General features: G+C 33.0%; 2 protein-coding genes across 3 annotated transcripts; both read left to right on the forward strand.

Moving 5' to 3' along the window:
- The first annotated feature begins 404 nt into the window (after nt 1–404).
- On the forward strand, nt 405–7,630 carry LOC124925807. The gene is made up of 14 exons (XM_047465912.1): nt 405–456; nt 542–652; nt 732–1,071; nt 1,499–1,673; nt 1,750–1,799; nt 2,666–2,758; nt 2,837–2,925; nt 3,632–3,710; nt 3,936–4,018; nt 4,904–4,982; nt 5,068–5,761; nt 6,275–6,352; nt 6,485–7,121; nt 7,212–7,630. Exons 2-14 carry the CDS (start codon nt 546–548, stop codon nt 7,345–7,347), a joined length of 2,640 nt encoding a protein of 879 aa, XP_047321868.1. The 5' UTR covers nt 405–456; nt 542–545; the 3' UTR covers nt 7,348–7,630.
- Nucleotides 7,631–8,690: 1,060 nt separating this feature from the next.
- Nucleotides 8,691–14,567, forward strand: LOC124927813 (tRNA-dihydrouridine(20/20a) synthase-like). 2 transcript variants are annotated; one of them, XM_047468295.1, is made up of 13 exons: nt 8,691–8,857; nt 9,418–9,516; nt 9,604–9,730; nt 11,580–11,707; nt 11,786–11,855; nt 11,941–12,043; nt 12,562–12,679; nt 12,832–12,913; nt 13,456–13,517; nt 13,734–13,806; nt 13,885–13,965; nt 14,050–14,130; nt 14,253–14,567. In XM_047468295.1, the coding sequence occupies exons 2-13, from the start codon at nt 9,482–9,484 to the stop codon at nt 14,427–14,429; spliced, it is 1,137 nt and encodes a 378-aa protein (XP_047324251.1). In that variant the 5' UTR covers nt 8,691–8,857; nt 9,418–9,481; the 3' UTR covers nt 14,430–14,567. The 2 variants fall into 2 exon arrangements, with proteins under 2 accessions (XP_047324251.1, XP_047324250.1); XM_047468294.1 differs by having other exon boundaries at nt 8,701–8,857; nt 9,380–9,516; nt 14,253–14,565.
- Nucleotides 14,568–15,451: the final 884 nt, after the last annotated feature.

Consider the following 15,451-nt stretch of genomic DNA (forward strand, 5'->3'; position numbering starts at 1 on the left):
AGGTTAATTAACGTTAAAATTTGGAAGCAACTATTTCTATATTTAGTTGTTGTCGTATTCGCGCATAAAAAATGAGGCGGTATCTTATAAGTTCAAATTACCGTTGATGGTAGTTAAACTAGTTTATAATTTCAAATTACCGTTGATGAATTTAGTGATGATAAATAACGCGGGAAATTTAGTAAAACATATTTTGATTGAATTATGTAAAGAAATGTTTTTTTATTGTTTTTAATCCTGTAAATCTCAATTTCTTTTACATAAATCATATAATTATCTTAAAAAAAGAAGATAATTATTAGTTTATTACCGAATATATCTATCAAATTTTTTATTAGATATAAATAATCTAAAGAAGAAGGAAAAACAAGGTTAAGTAAGTCATTGTCTCTCTTCTCTCCCTTGCAGATACAGAAATGGCCGCCAAATACATCTTCTGAGTTGTGACGGTGTTGGGTAATATTTCAATATAAAAATTTCAATTTTGTGTATTTGTTAATTGATTTCCGCATTATATTTATATATTTTTGTTTGGTTACAGTCTTATGGAGAGTTTGTTGACAAAGAAGCGCTCGTCCCCAATGCTCCAACTCAGTTCAAAAAATCAAAATCAGTATAGAATGGCATTTCACGTCGCCTGCCCAATTACATGGTATATTACTTACTATTATTTTCACTTCCCAATTCCTTTCTCTAACTAAACCCCCCTTTGTTCTTCCCCTCTCTTTCAGCCGTCGAATCTGCTATTGCTCCTTAGGGTTTCCGCGGAATCTTGCCTCAGACAAGACCCGTCATCATTTCATCCAGGATGCTAGTAGGGTTGCTGATTTCTTTAAGGATCCGTTGCCAATTGTCTCCGATCATAAACGTACTGTTCAGGTTCTTGTTCCTAAGATTGTTCTTCCTCCCCCTCCTCCTTCTTCTGTTGCTGCTATTGGGGATGGGGATGGTTTTGTGGATGGAGATGAGATGGTGTCTGCACAGAACAAGCGGGCGGCTTTGCAGAAAAAGGCTGCTGCTGCTTCATTGGTTGCTGAAGATTTTGCTCGGAGATTTGAATCTGGTTCAATGGTAAGTCAGATTTTTTGTTTCTCTCATGCTTTATTGATGTACTAGTACCTATTTTCATCATTAAATCAAGTCATTTTTTTTGTTTTCTTTTGCCTAGCCTTTTGGTTTATAGATGTTGTATACAAAGCTAATAGATTGACTTCTCATGAACCCATTATGTTTTGAAATTGGAAGCATACTTTCATTTTCCAGCTTTAGCTGCTTCTCTTTGAAGCTTAGGAAGTTGCAATTTCTTTGGATAATATGTAATGTTATCGATTGTTTATATATATGAAACAATATCTGTTCTTGCTACAAAAGAGAATTCTGAAATTCCTGTTGGGCTTTCTGAAAGGAGGCCACTTCCTGAATTTAGGCATTTTCATTGTGAATATTGAATTGTAGTGTTGTTTTTGGAATTATGTGGCAAATTCTTGTTTGCTTGCAGGATGATTCAGGAGATCTGCAGGTTGAAGATGGTCAGTCCAACACTAAAGTGATGTGTCGGCTGTGCTTCTCTGGTGAAAATGAAGGAAGTGAAAGAGCTTGGAAGATGCTATCATGTAAAAGTTGTAGCAAGAAGTATCATAGGAATTGCGTTAAAGCTTGGGCTCATGATAGAGGTAGGATTGAATTGTATATGTTTGTCAACATTGTGTGGTTTAGATATCCTATTCTAATGAAATGATCTTCATGCAGATTTATTTCATTGGAGTTCATGGACTTGCCCCTCTTGCCGAACTTGTGAGGTGTTAAACATTTTAATTTTTTGTGAATAAAAGCTGAATTCTTCAACAATCATTAGTACAGATGATACACTATTCTTGTGTTATACCCTATGCATGTCTTATTCTTATTCTTTGTTTGTACAAGTTTATGTGGAGATAGTTTATGGGTGAATGAAACATGTAGTCCAATTATCATCGTCATTGATGTTTTCCTCAGATTTGGATTTGTTTAATTTATTCTGAATTTCATGATTGAAATGAACTGTTTATAGTAAAGACGTTGATACACATTACATGCTTCATTAGATATCCGATAGCTTCTGTATTCTGAATTTGTTATGGATCTTGTTGATCAGATTTATTTGATAATAAATGTAATAAGGAAGTATTATGCATTTGGAGAATTCTTGTTTTTTTTTGGACAAGTTAGACACATTAATCATCTGGACAATCTAGAATATCAAGCAAGGGTTTGCTACAACATAGCTGAATGTCATATTGAGTTTGTTCTACTTATATGCAGGTTTTGAACAATACTCCCCTCCAAGTTACCTTGTATTTTCTTGGTAAATCTATGCTTTTGTTTCAAACTAGATAGAAGATCAAATATGAGGGCCTATACATAGTTGTCCACAAATATGACCTATCTTTCTGGGAGATTATACATGGTTGTTGTTGGCTTCATCTTGTTTGCAGATGATCAGTGCCACTATTTTTCGTGTTAATGAAAACTATGTCTCTGATTTGATTTTGATCAACTAAACCAAATTGAGATTGATATCTTCATACTTTGATTGGATAATCACCTCTTGTGTTTTAACTGATTAGTTAGTATTATTAGTCTTTTAACTATCTTTTCTTACTTTGTGCACATATGTGTACTCCAGGTCTGTAGAAGGACCGGGGATCCAAGTAAGTTCATGTTTTGTCGACGGTGTGATGGTGCATATCATTGTTATTGTCAGCAGCCCCCCCACAAGGTCTTTTAATAAACCTTTCTTTGGTTTTCATTATGTTCAAGTGTTGTGTTGACTTGTGTTATGTTCTTAATGGTGCAGAATGTTAATCATGGACCTTACTTGTGCCCCAAACACACAAGATGCCATAGCTGTGCATCTGTTGTCCCAGGAAATGGTTTAAGCACAAGGTTAATGGAGATATTTTATTTAGTTTGTGACATTTAATTTAAAGATTTTTTTGTAATAATAGTACTGTTGCTTGAAGAATATTACCGTTTTTGTTATAGAAGAGGACACCCTATGATGATTTAAGTGGGTTTACTACGAAATTACCAATTATTAATTAACTAGTGGTTGGACAATATCCAGGTAGCTGATTGTCACAATTTATATGGGTTATTTCAAGAGCTAAATATGATATTCTTGATACCAATATGATATTTCTAGAGATCCTGAAACCCGATCTCATATGCTCATTCTGTAGGGGTAAAATTTTGAGAGCTAAAAGCTTTGAATTTTATATAACCTATACACCCTACTAGATTCTAGAGATCCTGAACCTGTGTTGAACATGCTCTATACATGTTTTGATTCCAAAGTTGTAATGTAATGCCTTCACACTTTTGGATTTAAATCAACCATGTTTTGGGGATCAACTATTTCATAATTTCCGAAAGGAAGAATTGTACTTGTCAAATTTTGTTTATATTAAACTTGTCCTTTCTGTTTCTGATGGTATCACCAAAACTTGATGCTAAGATAGGATTATTTTGAGCCTCTTAAACTTCCAATGGTTCTTAATGTGTTCTTTGCAAACATGCTGATATTATTACTTGCAAAACAATATACTTATTACATGTGCAAGAGAGTGAAATCCTTGATTTCCATTTGCAGGTGGTTCCTAGGTTATACGTGCTGTGATGCTTGTGGAAGATTATTTACTAAAGGCAATTACTGCCCAGTCTGCTTGAAGGTCAATTGCATTGTATTTATGTGGCATTTGTTTTTTTTCTTTTTCTTTTTTAAGTTCACTGTGTTGTCTAGTTGTGTATGTTTCTTCTATCCTTATGAATTTTGTGTTGTCTAGTTGTGTATGTTTTTTTATCCTTCTGAATTTTAGTTACTTATAACTGTATGAAGTTTGATTTATAATCAATCTCGATGATTCATATTTTGACATCTCTGTAAACACATGCAGGTTTACAGAGACTCTGAGTCAACACCTATGGTGTGTTGTGATTTATGCCAACGTTGGGTGCATTGCCAGTGTGATGACATTAGGTTTGTCTTGTCCTTAAATAGTGCAGAGTTTTCTGTGATGTATTCAATTCAATTCAAATGCATGTTTTCTATCATTGCTTTATGTAAAGGAATCTTAAAATCTTTTATCTGAGCTCTGGTCATTATACATGGAAGGGGTTGTCTAAATTTGTTACTAAGTAAACAAGTGATCCAGAAGCATTCTGTCCAAAATTTTGATTGACAATTAACAGTTTTTAAACTATCGATGTGCAATCACAAGTTACCTGGGATTGATTGTATCTCCATGTACAACATTATCCCAAGATCTTGAAGAAATTGTATGCAAAACGGAACTGTGTTAAGTTAATTAAATTGGAATAGAAGGAACATTGAAATTGTAGGCGGCAAAGGAAGTTTTTTGACCATGTGGTTTAGGCATTATGCTGGTTTTAGGATGCTCGAATTTGGAATCTCGGGTGCTAAACTTTCGATTTAGTGAGAATAACTAGATAAATTGGGGAAAAGGAAAGGTCAAATACAAGTCTTTGCTTGATTATTCAAGGACAGATAGATTGTTAATGCAATTATTGGTTGTGGAATGATGGAACTTAAAATTAATGTTTCAGTTTAAAGCCTTTGTACTCATATATTATCCCAATCTTCTGATAAGAGAATAATCCAGTTTGAAATGGATATTCTACAGACTACCTGAGAAAAGCCCTCTCCCATACTTGTTGGTTTTTAAATATTGTGTTGACATCTAAATCGTTTATTAACTTCAAATCCTAGCATATTCTTAAATTTGATTGTTATTAGTTTGACACTCCGTAATAGACAAATTGAACATGAACCAACGACACTTTAATCATTTTTGCCTTTATGTTGAAGTATATAGTATTGTTTAACACATTGAATTTATGGCAGTGATGAAAAGTATCTGCAATATCAAGTGGATGATAATCTTCAATACAAATGTGCCACATGCCGTGGGGAGTGCCACCAGGTATGTTTTCTGTGGTAGCATTCAATTAATGCTTTCCTGTTGCTGTTTGTTGCTAATAATGTTTTTCGATTTACTAAATTGAAAGGTTAGGGATGTTGATGATGCTATTCGGGAACTTTGGAAGAGGAGAGACAAAGATGACCAGGAATTGATTGCAAGTTTGAGGGAAGCTTCTGGTTTGCCTACTCGGGATGATCTATTTTCAATTACACCCTTTTCAGATGATGAAGAAAGTGGGCCCACCATGAGCCGCCCCTTAAAGTTTTCTATCAAGGGTTTGACTGATAATTCACCAAAGAAGACCAAGGAATCTGGCAAAAAATCTTCAAAAAAGAAGAATGCTAAGAAAAAGGGACACCGTTCATCTATTATAAGAAGAATAGAGGAAAATGAGTACTTTGAAGGAGATAGTGTTGCCCCACCTTGTATTCACGAAGGAAATAATGATGAATTGCAGTCCCCAAAAAGTGCCGAACCTTTTTCTTCTCCTACTGCTGGAAGTTTTAATGGAGGGATATGCTCTACCAATCAAATGGGAGCTGGAAAACGCAAAATCATGGATGTGATTGGAGTAAGCAATGGAAATAAGAAAATCAAGATGGTTCATATCGATAATAGAAAAAGTGATGACTTTGGAAAAGATGCTAATAAATCCAACATTATAAACACAAAGGGGCCCAAGCTAGTTATACATTTAGGTGGTCGGAATAAAGGGATAGCAAGCTCTTTGAGACCTGATGCATCTAGCCAAAGGGAGAAAGATTTTGCCACTCTTAATGGTATGTATCCATTACATTTCATTTTTAGAGCAACCTCTTATAGTATTCCCTCTTCACAAAATCAGTTGAGGTTTCCTGTTTCTTCTTCCTCCTTTACCATTTCCATGATGCATATTTTGGAATATCATGAATCACACACATTTGAAAGAATTTACATGTTTCCCCCTTGATGTGAACTTACAGATTGATTTAAATTAGAATTGTTAATTAGTTCAGTCAGTTCCAAGAAGAAAAAGTTTATTAGTTACACTGGTTTGCTGGGATAATAAAACTACAATTGACAACTAGTAAGTGGATTGGAAGTTAGTTATTACACTGTTGTATTTTCTGTTTCATTACTTGTGGTTATGTATTTACTCGGTTCTTATTTTTAATTGTTGTGTTATTCTCTTGTGAATAAATAAGATGTAATTAATGATCTTACAGCTAGTAAACATGTAATATATCATTTTTCTGCATGTTTTTTGCACTGGATGTATCCAGTAATAATGATGCATCTGTATTCATGAACAGGGAATGAACTTGTTGGGCAAGAAGAAATGATTACCCACAATAAACTTGATGAGGCTGCTAAACTTGGTGAAAGAAATGGTAATATTCTTTGTCAATAAATGATAATTACAGTATGTTTTGGGCAATCGTAGATGTTTTTTTCAAATTGTATGTGGTTCTATGGTTAATTTATTTGATTTAAGGAACCAGTTGTTTCTTACGTTTTGTCAGGAGATAAGGTTGAGGTTCCTGATCTACCTAGTTCACAACCCCGAGGTAGTTTGATAAAGATAAAAAAGATAAATTCGGAAGTTCCCCAGACAAAAATTAGGTTTTCTGGTGGTAATAAAGCCGACAAAGATGAATATATTCCTCCTCCAGGCAATCCACAGGTTTCACACAGAAAAAGCAATATTAGAAACGCAGATTTGGATCAGACTGCAACTGAAGCGCCTGTAATGAGCGGCCCAATAGTTTATTCGAGAAAAAATACAGAAGGAAGATCTGGTGCTCTGGGTGGCATTAATAATGATAGTATTCTTCGTACGAGTTCAGAATTACAACCTCCTCCACAAAAAGAGCCGAAACCTCTTTTGAAGCTTAAATTCAAGAATCCATATTTGGAAAATCAGAGTTCGTGGTCTTCTCATGGTGAGGATGAGAAGAGTTCTGTAAAGGGCCAAAGGTCTAAGAGGAAGAGACCTCTGATTATGGAGAAGCCAGTAGAAATGGGAGATGAACAGGACTCACAGACACATGGAGACAGCTCAATGAATGAGATTATGGATGCCAATTGGATATTGCAGAAGTTGGGTAAAGATGCGATCGGAAAGAGAGTAGAAATCCACCAACCGTCTGACAACTCCTGGTGGGTTATTTTTCATGAATCATGATTTTTTCTTCTTCTTGAAAATACATACTCTGTTTGTAATAACATAACAAGCATTGTTGTTTTCAGGCATAAAGGGGTTGTGAGTGATTTTGTGGAAGGAACATCTCTAGTCTGTGTTGGCTTGGACAATGGGCAGACGAAAAAGCTTGAACTTGGTAAGCAAGGTATTCGATTTATTTCTCAGAAGGCAAAAAAGAGATGAACTAACAAAGTGCTGCTGGAGTTAATTCATGGGCCCCCGCCCTAGATATACTGTTGTATTTACATTGCCATTTGCCCTATAGATTGAATGAATGGTTTTACTTCTGAGGAGGAGGGGCGTATTTTACTTTGATTGAGTGACTAGAAGTTATTGATTTCTTATTCTTTTTACTAGTTGATCTGGTGTCTTGTTTTGGCATTGGGCATCTATTGTTGTTTAACTAAATTGTTATAAACAAATAGAACAAGTAGAAATCAAAGGGATTCGAATTTGGATCATATCTTCAACTTCCCTAGGTTGCTCTTCCTTCCTTTTGTTTGTGTTTTAATTTCTATATTTTATCTTCATCATATATGGATCATCTATAGAGGAGGAATTAGTGCAATCTCTTCAATTGTCTAAAACTAAATATGTTGAAGCCTTCATGGAAGTATTGAATTTCCCCTATAAGAGAACTCCAATGTTAGGATTTTTTTTATTGTCTTTTATTTTTGTTTATTTTGTTAGATGACAAAATAGGTTATTTGGTTAGAATTATTATAATTTATTTTTATATTTAAACTTTTTTTTTTAAATATATTATTTTAGTATTATGATTGATGAAATGAACAATGTTTTGTTAAAAAAAATATTTAATTTTTTTTTACAGAGTCATTTGATAATGCAAATATTTAAAGTACCTAGTTTAGCTTGTCAAATAAAAATCAAACTTTTTTTTTGATATTTACTTAACAAGAAAATGTACACTTTTTTTTTTTACAAAATTGAATTCATTCTGAAATAATTATTAAGAAAATTTTTTTTCTGTTAAACAAGCTTGTACAAATTTCAGAACTAAGCCCCTACAATCCAAATGATCTCAATTTTTAACCATTTGTTCTATAACGCATAAAAAATAATCAATTATTCACAAGTGACAAATATTAAAGTAGAAAAAATGTAAAATATCTAAAAGCCTATAAAATATAATAAATCAAACCAAATTTACAAATTTTGAGATTTGATTAGAGTTTAATATAATATTTATGCCCTAAAATATGATGTCACGTCTTAAAAAATGATTTTATTGTTTGATAATATATATAAATATATATATATATATATATATAAATATATATATATATATATATATAAATATATATATATATATATATATATATAAATATATATATATATATATATGCGCTTTTAATGAAGGTATAGTTTGATTTTAAGAGAATATATTAGATTGAAATAAAAATAAAATAACATTTTGGAATTTATTTACTTTGATAATTTTTACATTATAATTTTAAATAAAATGTTACATAATTTTTTCTCGAAAAATAAAGTGAATAATTGGTTCAGGAGTTGAATCTTTGTGGTGCCAATATCGCGGCGCCCTTCATCGTACATCGGTCTTCGTTTCTTGCTTATGGTGGGAGAGAAATACATATAGTGAGAGAGAGAGAGAGCGCGTCGATTTGGAGAGGAAAAGAGCAGCCTTGCGCCGAAATTTCTCTGCCTTATTGTAAGTAAACCCTAACTCTCTCCGTTGGTCTATAGTAAAAGTTTCAAGAAGCATATTGTTTACTTGAGAGAACAGCTCTTTGTATCTTTGGCAAGAAAATAGGAGGTCTATTTGTTAGCCTGAATTGTTTTATAGAAATTGATGTGAAGTGCACTTCAATTTTGGGATGATATTGCTTGTTGCAAAGAATCTGTCTTGAGCTAAGATAGCTTTGATAGGATTGTCAACATATTAGTGCATCTTCAACATAAACTAAGTTCTGATATTGTGAACACAATATGTGATTGATGTTGACTGTAAATTGTGAACATATTAGATGATTGATATGAAAATTTGTATCACTTTTTCTTTATAGAGTAAGAGTGTTGTCTATTATACGTTTTCTTAATATCTTTCTGGTTGTATGCTAGGGTTTGTTTGTTTGGTTGGTTTACACAATCCAAAATCCCATATAACCTCAAAACAAATGATAAAAGAGCTGACATTGGTCTGTTTATTTTGCTTCACTTTTTGTTCTTTCAGAAGCAGTGAATTGTCAACTACTAACCTTCAAGGTATACATTCCTTGTAGGCAAAAATCCTACTCTCTTATTTTCAGAGCATGTGCTGAATATAAGACTTCCAATGGTTGCTTCAGAGTATTTATCACCATGGTTCAGGTGAATATCACATAAAAAACTTTTATAGTTTTTACATATTAAAGTTTATGAACAATTGGCCTTTGACACTATTTTTTTTATTATCAGCGTTGCTCCAATGATGGATTGGACAGATAGTCATTATAGAACTCTTGCTCGACTTATTTCCAAGCATGCGTGGCTGTACACAGAGATGATTGCTGCAGAAACTATTGTTTATCAGAAAGGAGATTTGGTAAGGGCAATGAAGTCTTTCCTTTTTGTCTTGACGCTTATATATAGAAAAGTCATCTTTCACAGCTCCTGCAGGCTAGGAACAATGAGTCTGGAAGTAAGGATATGTGTTTTTAGGTTTAATAAGATTATTGAGCATGAAAAAAAATGTCATTCATTGGGTTTAAGCTGCTGCACTTTTGCATGTTTAAGGACTCTTGAATTTGTGAACACAAGGTTCTTCAACCAAGTATATATCATATATGTTGTCACCTATTTTGATTAATTGATCAGGAAAAACAATATATGTCATGTATGGGGTTCACATTGGCTTGTGAAACACAAGTGTTTTGAAAATACTTTCGAATGAAACATCTGTCACAAATTGTTGGAGTGTTTGAGTGAATTGCATACACATTTATGTAAACCGAGAAGTTTGATATTGCTAGGATTTTATTGATTATGTTAATCTTTTTGTAGCCTATGAATACACATTGAGTTCACATAATAATTAAGTTCTCTATCAATAACATCTGTCCTTTTGTTTTTACATAGTATTAGAGCTCTAAGTTATGGACATAGTAGGGTCCTTTCCATTCCCGTTACCAGCAGCTGTCATTGTCACTATACGTTCTACCTGTGGAGGACTATTTGCTTCAATTCTCTGTATCTGTGGTTTTTTCCTTTTATAATTTTCAATATTTGTATGTCAATTTTTGTGTCTACTTCACTTTCTATTTATCCTATATGGGGAGGAATGCCAAATTTTTTACCATCTAACTTGCCCGAGGTATCTAAATATTATTTTCGGTAAATTGCCGCCACGTCAAACCTACATTTTCTCTCTCTCCCACATCATTATTATTCTCTTTATTTACACATCACATCTTCCATCTCCATCTCATTATTTGCTCCTTTTGTCCATGTTTCTCCCTCTCTCAATTTTCCCCAATCCTCCACATCACCATTCTTCTCTCTTTTATCATTCATAAAACCCCAATTATCTCCATCGCTCATCCTTTTTAGCTTTCCTAACACCAATCACAAATTCTGTGTGTGGGTTCTTAGCCAATGCTTGTTATATTTTGCTGATGGTTCTTAGTTACCAAAGCCAATGATTCTTACCAATTATTACCTTGCTATTTATGGGCCAGTTACTTGTATTTGCCCGTCATTCAACAGTGTTTCATGATGGATGCTAATGTAACTTTTGCAATTCTAAGTTGTGTGAACTTGGATTTGAGGTGAAGCATTAGAATATTAGATAACATTATATTCATAAAATACGATTTAAGTTGATTATGAGGATCAATTTATATTTCTAATGCTTATTTTATGCCTATTCGGTTTTGATTATATGTTATGTGACAAAGTGCTCTTATAAACTATTTCTTTGTGTTTCTACAACATATATTGCATGTTCTATAATAGAGTTTAAGTTTTGATATAATGAGGGCAAATGACAAAGTTAAAAGGGACGGATGGATTTCCACTACTCCGGATGAATGTAGAGCAATTTTGGTTTTGTGCTTTTCTTTGAGCTTTACTTTCATCCTTGGAAGTTTTATACCAATGTTGAAGTAATTTTTTTCTCCCCTTTCAGCTCTTGATGTGTTTCTTGTAATCAGTGAAATCACATCTATTGGTCTTTAATAATAATACAAGTTTCAAATAAAAAGAAAAGAGTTTTAGTTATAACTCATGTCAAGATGATCATTTTTGGTCTTGAAAGGTACCCTTGATCCAAAAATAGATTTTTGGCTCTCCAATGCTGTGATGCATTCCTTATCTAGTAAATATCTGAAATTGGGTTGTCTGATTGGTCAATATGCAAAACCTCTTAATTCCTTTACTTTGTTTGAATATCTCAGGATAGATTCTTGGCATATGCTCCTGATCAACATCCTATTGTGCTTCAGATCGGTGGAAGTAATTTAACTAACTTGGCAAAAGCAACTGAACTAGCGAATCAATATGGATATGATGAGATTAACTTCAAGTAACTAGTGCTATTTTCTTCACTGCCAGAATTTGCTCTTTTTGTAGAACTAATGTGAACCGAAACATTTTCTCTCAGCTGCGGATGCCCTAGCCCTAGGGTTGCTGGGCGTGGTTGCTTTGGTGCACGTCTTATGCTTGATCCAAAGGTTGACTCACATGCATCCTATGTTTCTTTTTTCCATGTGGTGGATGATTTATCCTGATATATACATCTTTTGACTGCAAGGAAAGTTTGTTGCGGAGGCTGTGTCGGTTATTGCTTCCAAGTCAGATGCTCCTGTCAGCGTTAAGTGCCGGATAGGGGTTGATGATCGTGATTCATATAACGAGCTCTGTAAGGTTCTAATACTATCAAAACTGAGGGTAATTATATCAAAGTGCAATTATAAGCTTATTTTTCAAAAACAAGAAAAGTTTATAATCTAGTTCAAGAATGTATGAACCTAATGGTTATTGGAATTAATATAGAAGGGAACATAGATTAAAGTTTTAGCATCTATGAACACCTGGTCCAAAAAATGCTCACTGTTGATAACTGGAGATTTAAGCTTTAAAATTTACATTCAAGTCTAATAACATAGTTGACACTAGATGTGAGAAATGTCAGTTGCAATAGGTGAAATACTGATCAAGGAAATTTTCTTTGACTTAGCTATTTAGGTTAGATGTTTAATGACATTTAGAGTATTCTGATTAGAAGTATTGTCCATATGTAGAACACTAATAACTCACATTTGTTAAACTTCAAATATAAAGTTAACTTATTTCATGCAAAGGGAGATTATATTTCCCATGGCTATTTGTCAAATGCATCATTGGTGGATTTAAATGAAGGTGCACTTATTTTTGTAGGTGATTTTATCCATACGGTTTCTTCTCAATCACCAGCCAGGCACTTCATTATACATTCAAGGAAAGCGTTACTCAATGGAATCACCCCTGCTGAAAATCGAAAAATTCCTCCGCTTAAGTATGTGAATCTTGTATTTATGTATGATTTGGACATGTTTCAGGTTTAATGGGGTTTGCCCAATGGAAACAACACCAAATATATTTGGCAAATTAGGATGTTAAAACCCACATATCTATTGGCGTAATTTATTGTTAGCTTTATTTCTGCAGATATGAATTCTTCTACGCTCTCTTGCGAGACTTCCCAGACCTGAGGTTTACTATTAATGGAGGCATAAATGGTGTGGATGAGGTATTATTATTATTATTATTTTGCATGAGAAGATAATATGGCTCACCAATTCCCCCAAAACCTTGGATTCTATTATGGAAATTGTCATTGGTTTAGTATTTTTTACTTTTAAACTAGAAAATTGGGTTTGGCAGGATGACCATATCTGAGAGGTCAGGAAAGTATCTTCTCTCAGAATTAAACACACTGAGGATCTTAATCCCACCATGGTTCTCACTTGTGAGGATCTTAAACACACTGAGGATCTTAATAAAATCTGAACTAAAACTTTTTGTACAAGATGCAGCATGATATTGACATTTGCAAATCGGTGCATTCTGTCTGTTTTCTTATAATCACGTTTCTATTTTATGATTAGATCTCATATTTTATTATCATCATAGTGAGCCTTTTCTTTCAAAGGTTATAATAACTATGCGTTCTCAGTTTGATCATTGAAACATTTATTGTTTTGAGTGAAATGAATATGTTGACTTGTTCAAAAACTGATTTTCCTTGAAGAACTCTCACTTAGACGATCCAAAACCTATTCCATCACACAGGTAAATGACGCTCGACAGGAAGGAGCTCATGGAGTCATGGTTGGACGAGCAGCTTTTTACAAGTATGTTTTATTATCTTCCTTTATTATAATTTTTTTCTTTGACTACATGCAACAATTTCTGAAATCTGCATTAAAACATAGTTTGGGATTTCTTCCTTGTTTAAGAATGGAATAGCACTCTATACTCATCAAACATTTCTTAGACTTTGTTTTATGAATTTTCTCTCTTGTGCACTTTGAGCAACATTTTTCCTTATCTAGATATGTCTTTGGCAGCGTTTGGCAGGTTTTGGGACATGTTGATACAGCTATTTATGGTGCATCTCCCAGTAATATTACAAGGCGTGAGGTTCTGTTCTGATATAGACTTTGTTAATAATAATATAATATACCCCATTATTATTATTTATATTTGAATCATTTGTAGGTTATTGAAAAGTATCTAGTTTATAGTGATTCTGCTTTCCAGAAGTATGACAAGAAAGAAAGTGTAAGGGAATTGGTCAAGGTATAAACTTGTGTCAAGAAGCCTTTGTTTTTAAACTTAAGATTGAGGAGGTTTATATATTATCTCTATAATGAAATGTTACAGCCTCTAAACGGGATTTTCCATTCTGAGCCTGGAAATAGCTCGTGGAAGCGGAAAGCTGATGCTGCTTTGCTGCATTGCAAGGTATCATAAACTGCTTCTCTTATGCCCATTTGAAGAATTCATTTTTCGAGAATGAAAAAGAAGAAACCTAATCATTAATCTCAATTGGGCTATGAATGATTTACATTTGTATTTAATTACAGACGTTGAGATCTGTTCTTGACGAGGCTCTGGTGGCCATACCGGATTATGTATTGGATTCGCCAATTGGTGAGATGCCATCCGGTAGAAAAGGTATATTTGCTATACCAAAAAGTCTGTTACCTCCACCATATGATTATAGAGAAGAAGAAACAGAGCAGGAGCTTTTGCTGACTTAATTCCTTTTAGAAAATTATTGTACTATATTTTGATTTCCATTCAAAATTTGCAAAATTTTCTTTTAAAATGGTCTGAATACGAAGATTCAAAATTATAATTTTATGGACATAGGTGGTTATGTAAAACCTATAAGCTATATTTATTTTGTTACAAAGTTTTCTGAATTTGATAAATATATTAATGCAGTGATTTTTTTTATCCAAATTCCATATTATCTTAGTTGGTTCAGCACACACCCTTAAATGAAGGACTATTTGACAACACTTTATAAAAGTCCTAGAGTTTTGTATGGGAGGCCTGAATTTCATACTTCTTCCATCAAACATATTTAATCTCAATGTTTGATATGCCCAATTAAGCTCAAATTCTTTGAGAAAATCTCTTTTAGATTGAACAACCCTAAATATTTATGCTCATCAGGTTTATTGAACAACCTGCATATGGATACTAAATGATGGATAGTTGTTCACCGTAGTCATCATCGTAGTCAATTCATCATTTATTGAAAGATTTATTACAAAATTTCATTTTGGTGCCAAAAGTCTGCACATCACTCTCAAAACCAGTACATTTCTAAATGATAGCACATATCTAAAAACATTTCAATTTTTTTTTTAAATAAGGCATGCAAAAATAGTTATTTCCAAACAAAAACGGATACATGTAATGTATTGGGGTACTATTAGTTGAGTCTAATAATTAGATTAGATGAGTGGATAAGAAGAACCCATAATTTTTATTGATTAATTTTCTTTTCTTTTTTTCAAATTTAAGGATGTAAAGTTTAAAATAAAATCAATTAAAGTTAATGAGTTGTTAAAACTTAATTAAATTAAAGTTATTAATTTTTTTTTAAAAAAAAAATTGTATTTACATAACTTTTTTGTAATCATATTGAAATTAAGATAAAAAAAATTAGATAAAAAATGAATGAAATGTATTTATTTTACCAATTAGTCTAATGATAGTCTCCAACCCACCCTTAAAATAGCCCCCTAAATGGTTTTTCTTTTACAACTCT

Source organism: Impatiens glandulifera, chromosome 2 (assembly GCF_907164915.1).
Source record: "Impatiens glandulifera chromosome 2, dImpGla2.1, whole genome shotgun sequence".
NCBI classification, from domain to species: Eukaryota; Viridiplantae; Streptophyta; class Magnoliopsida; order Ericales; family Balsaminaceae; genus Impatiens; species Impatiens glandulifera.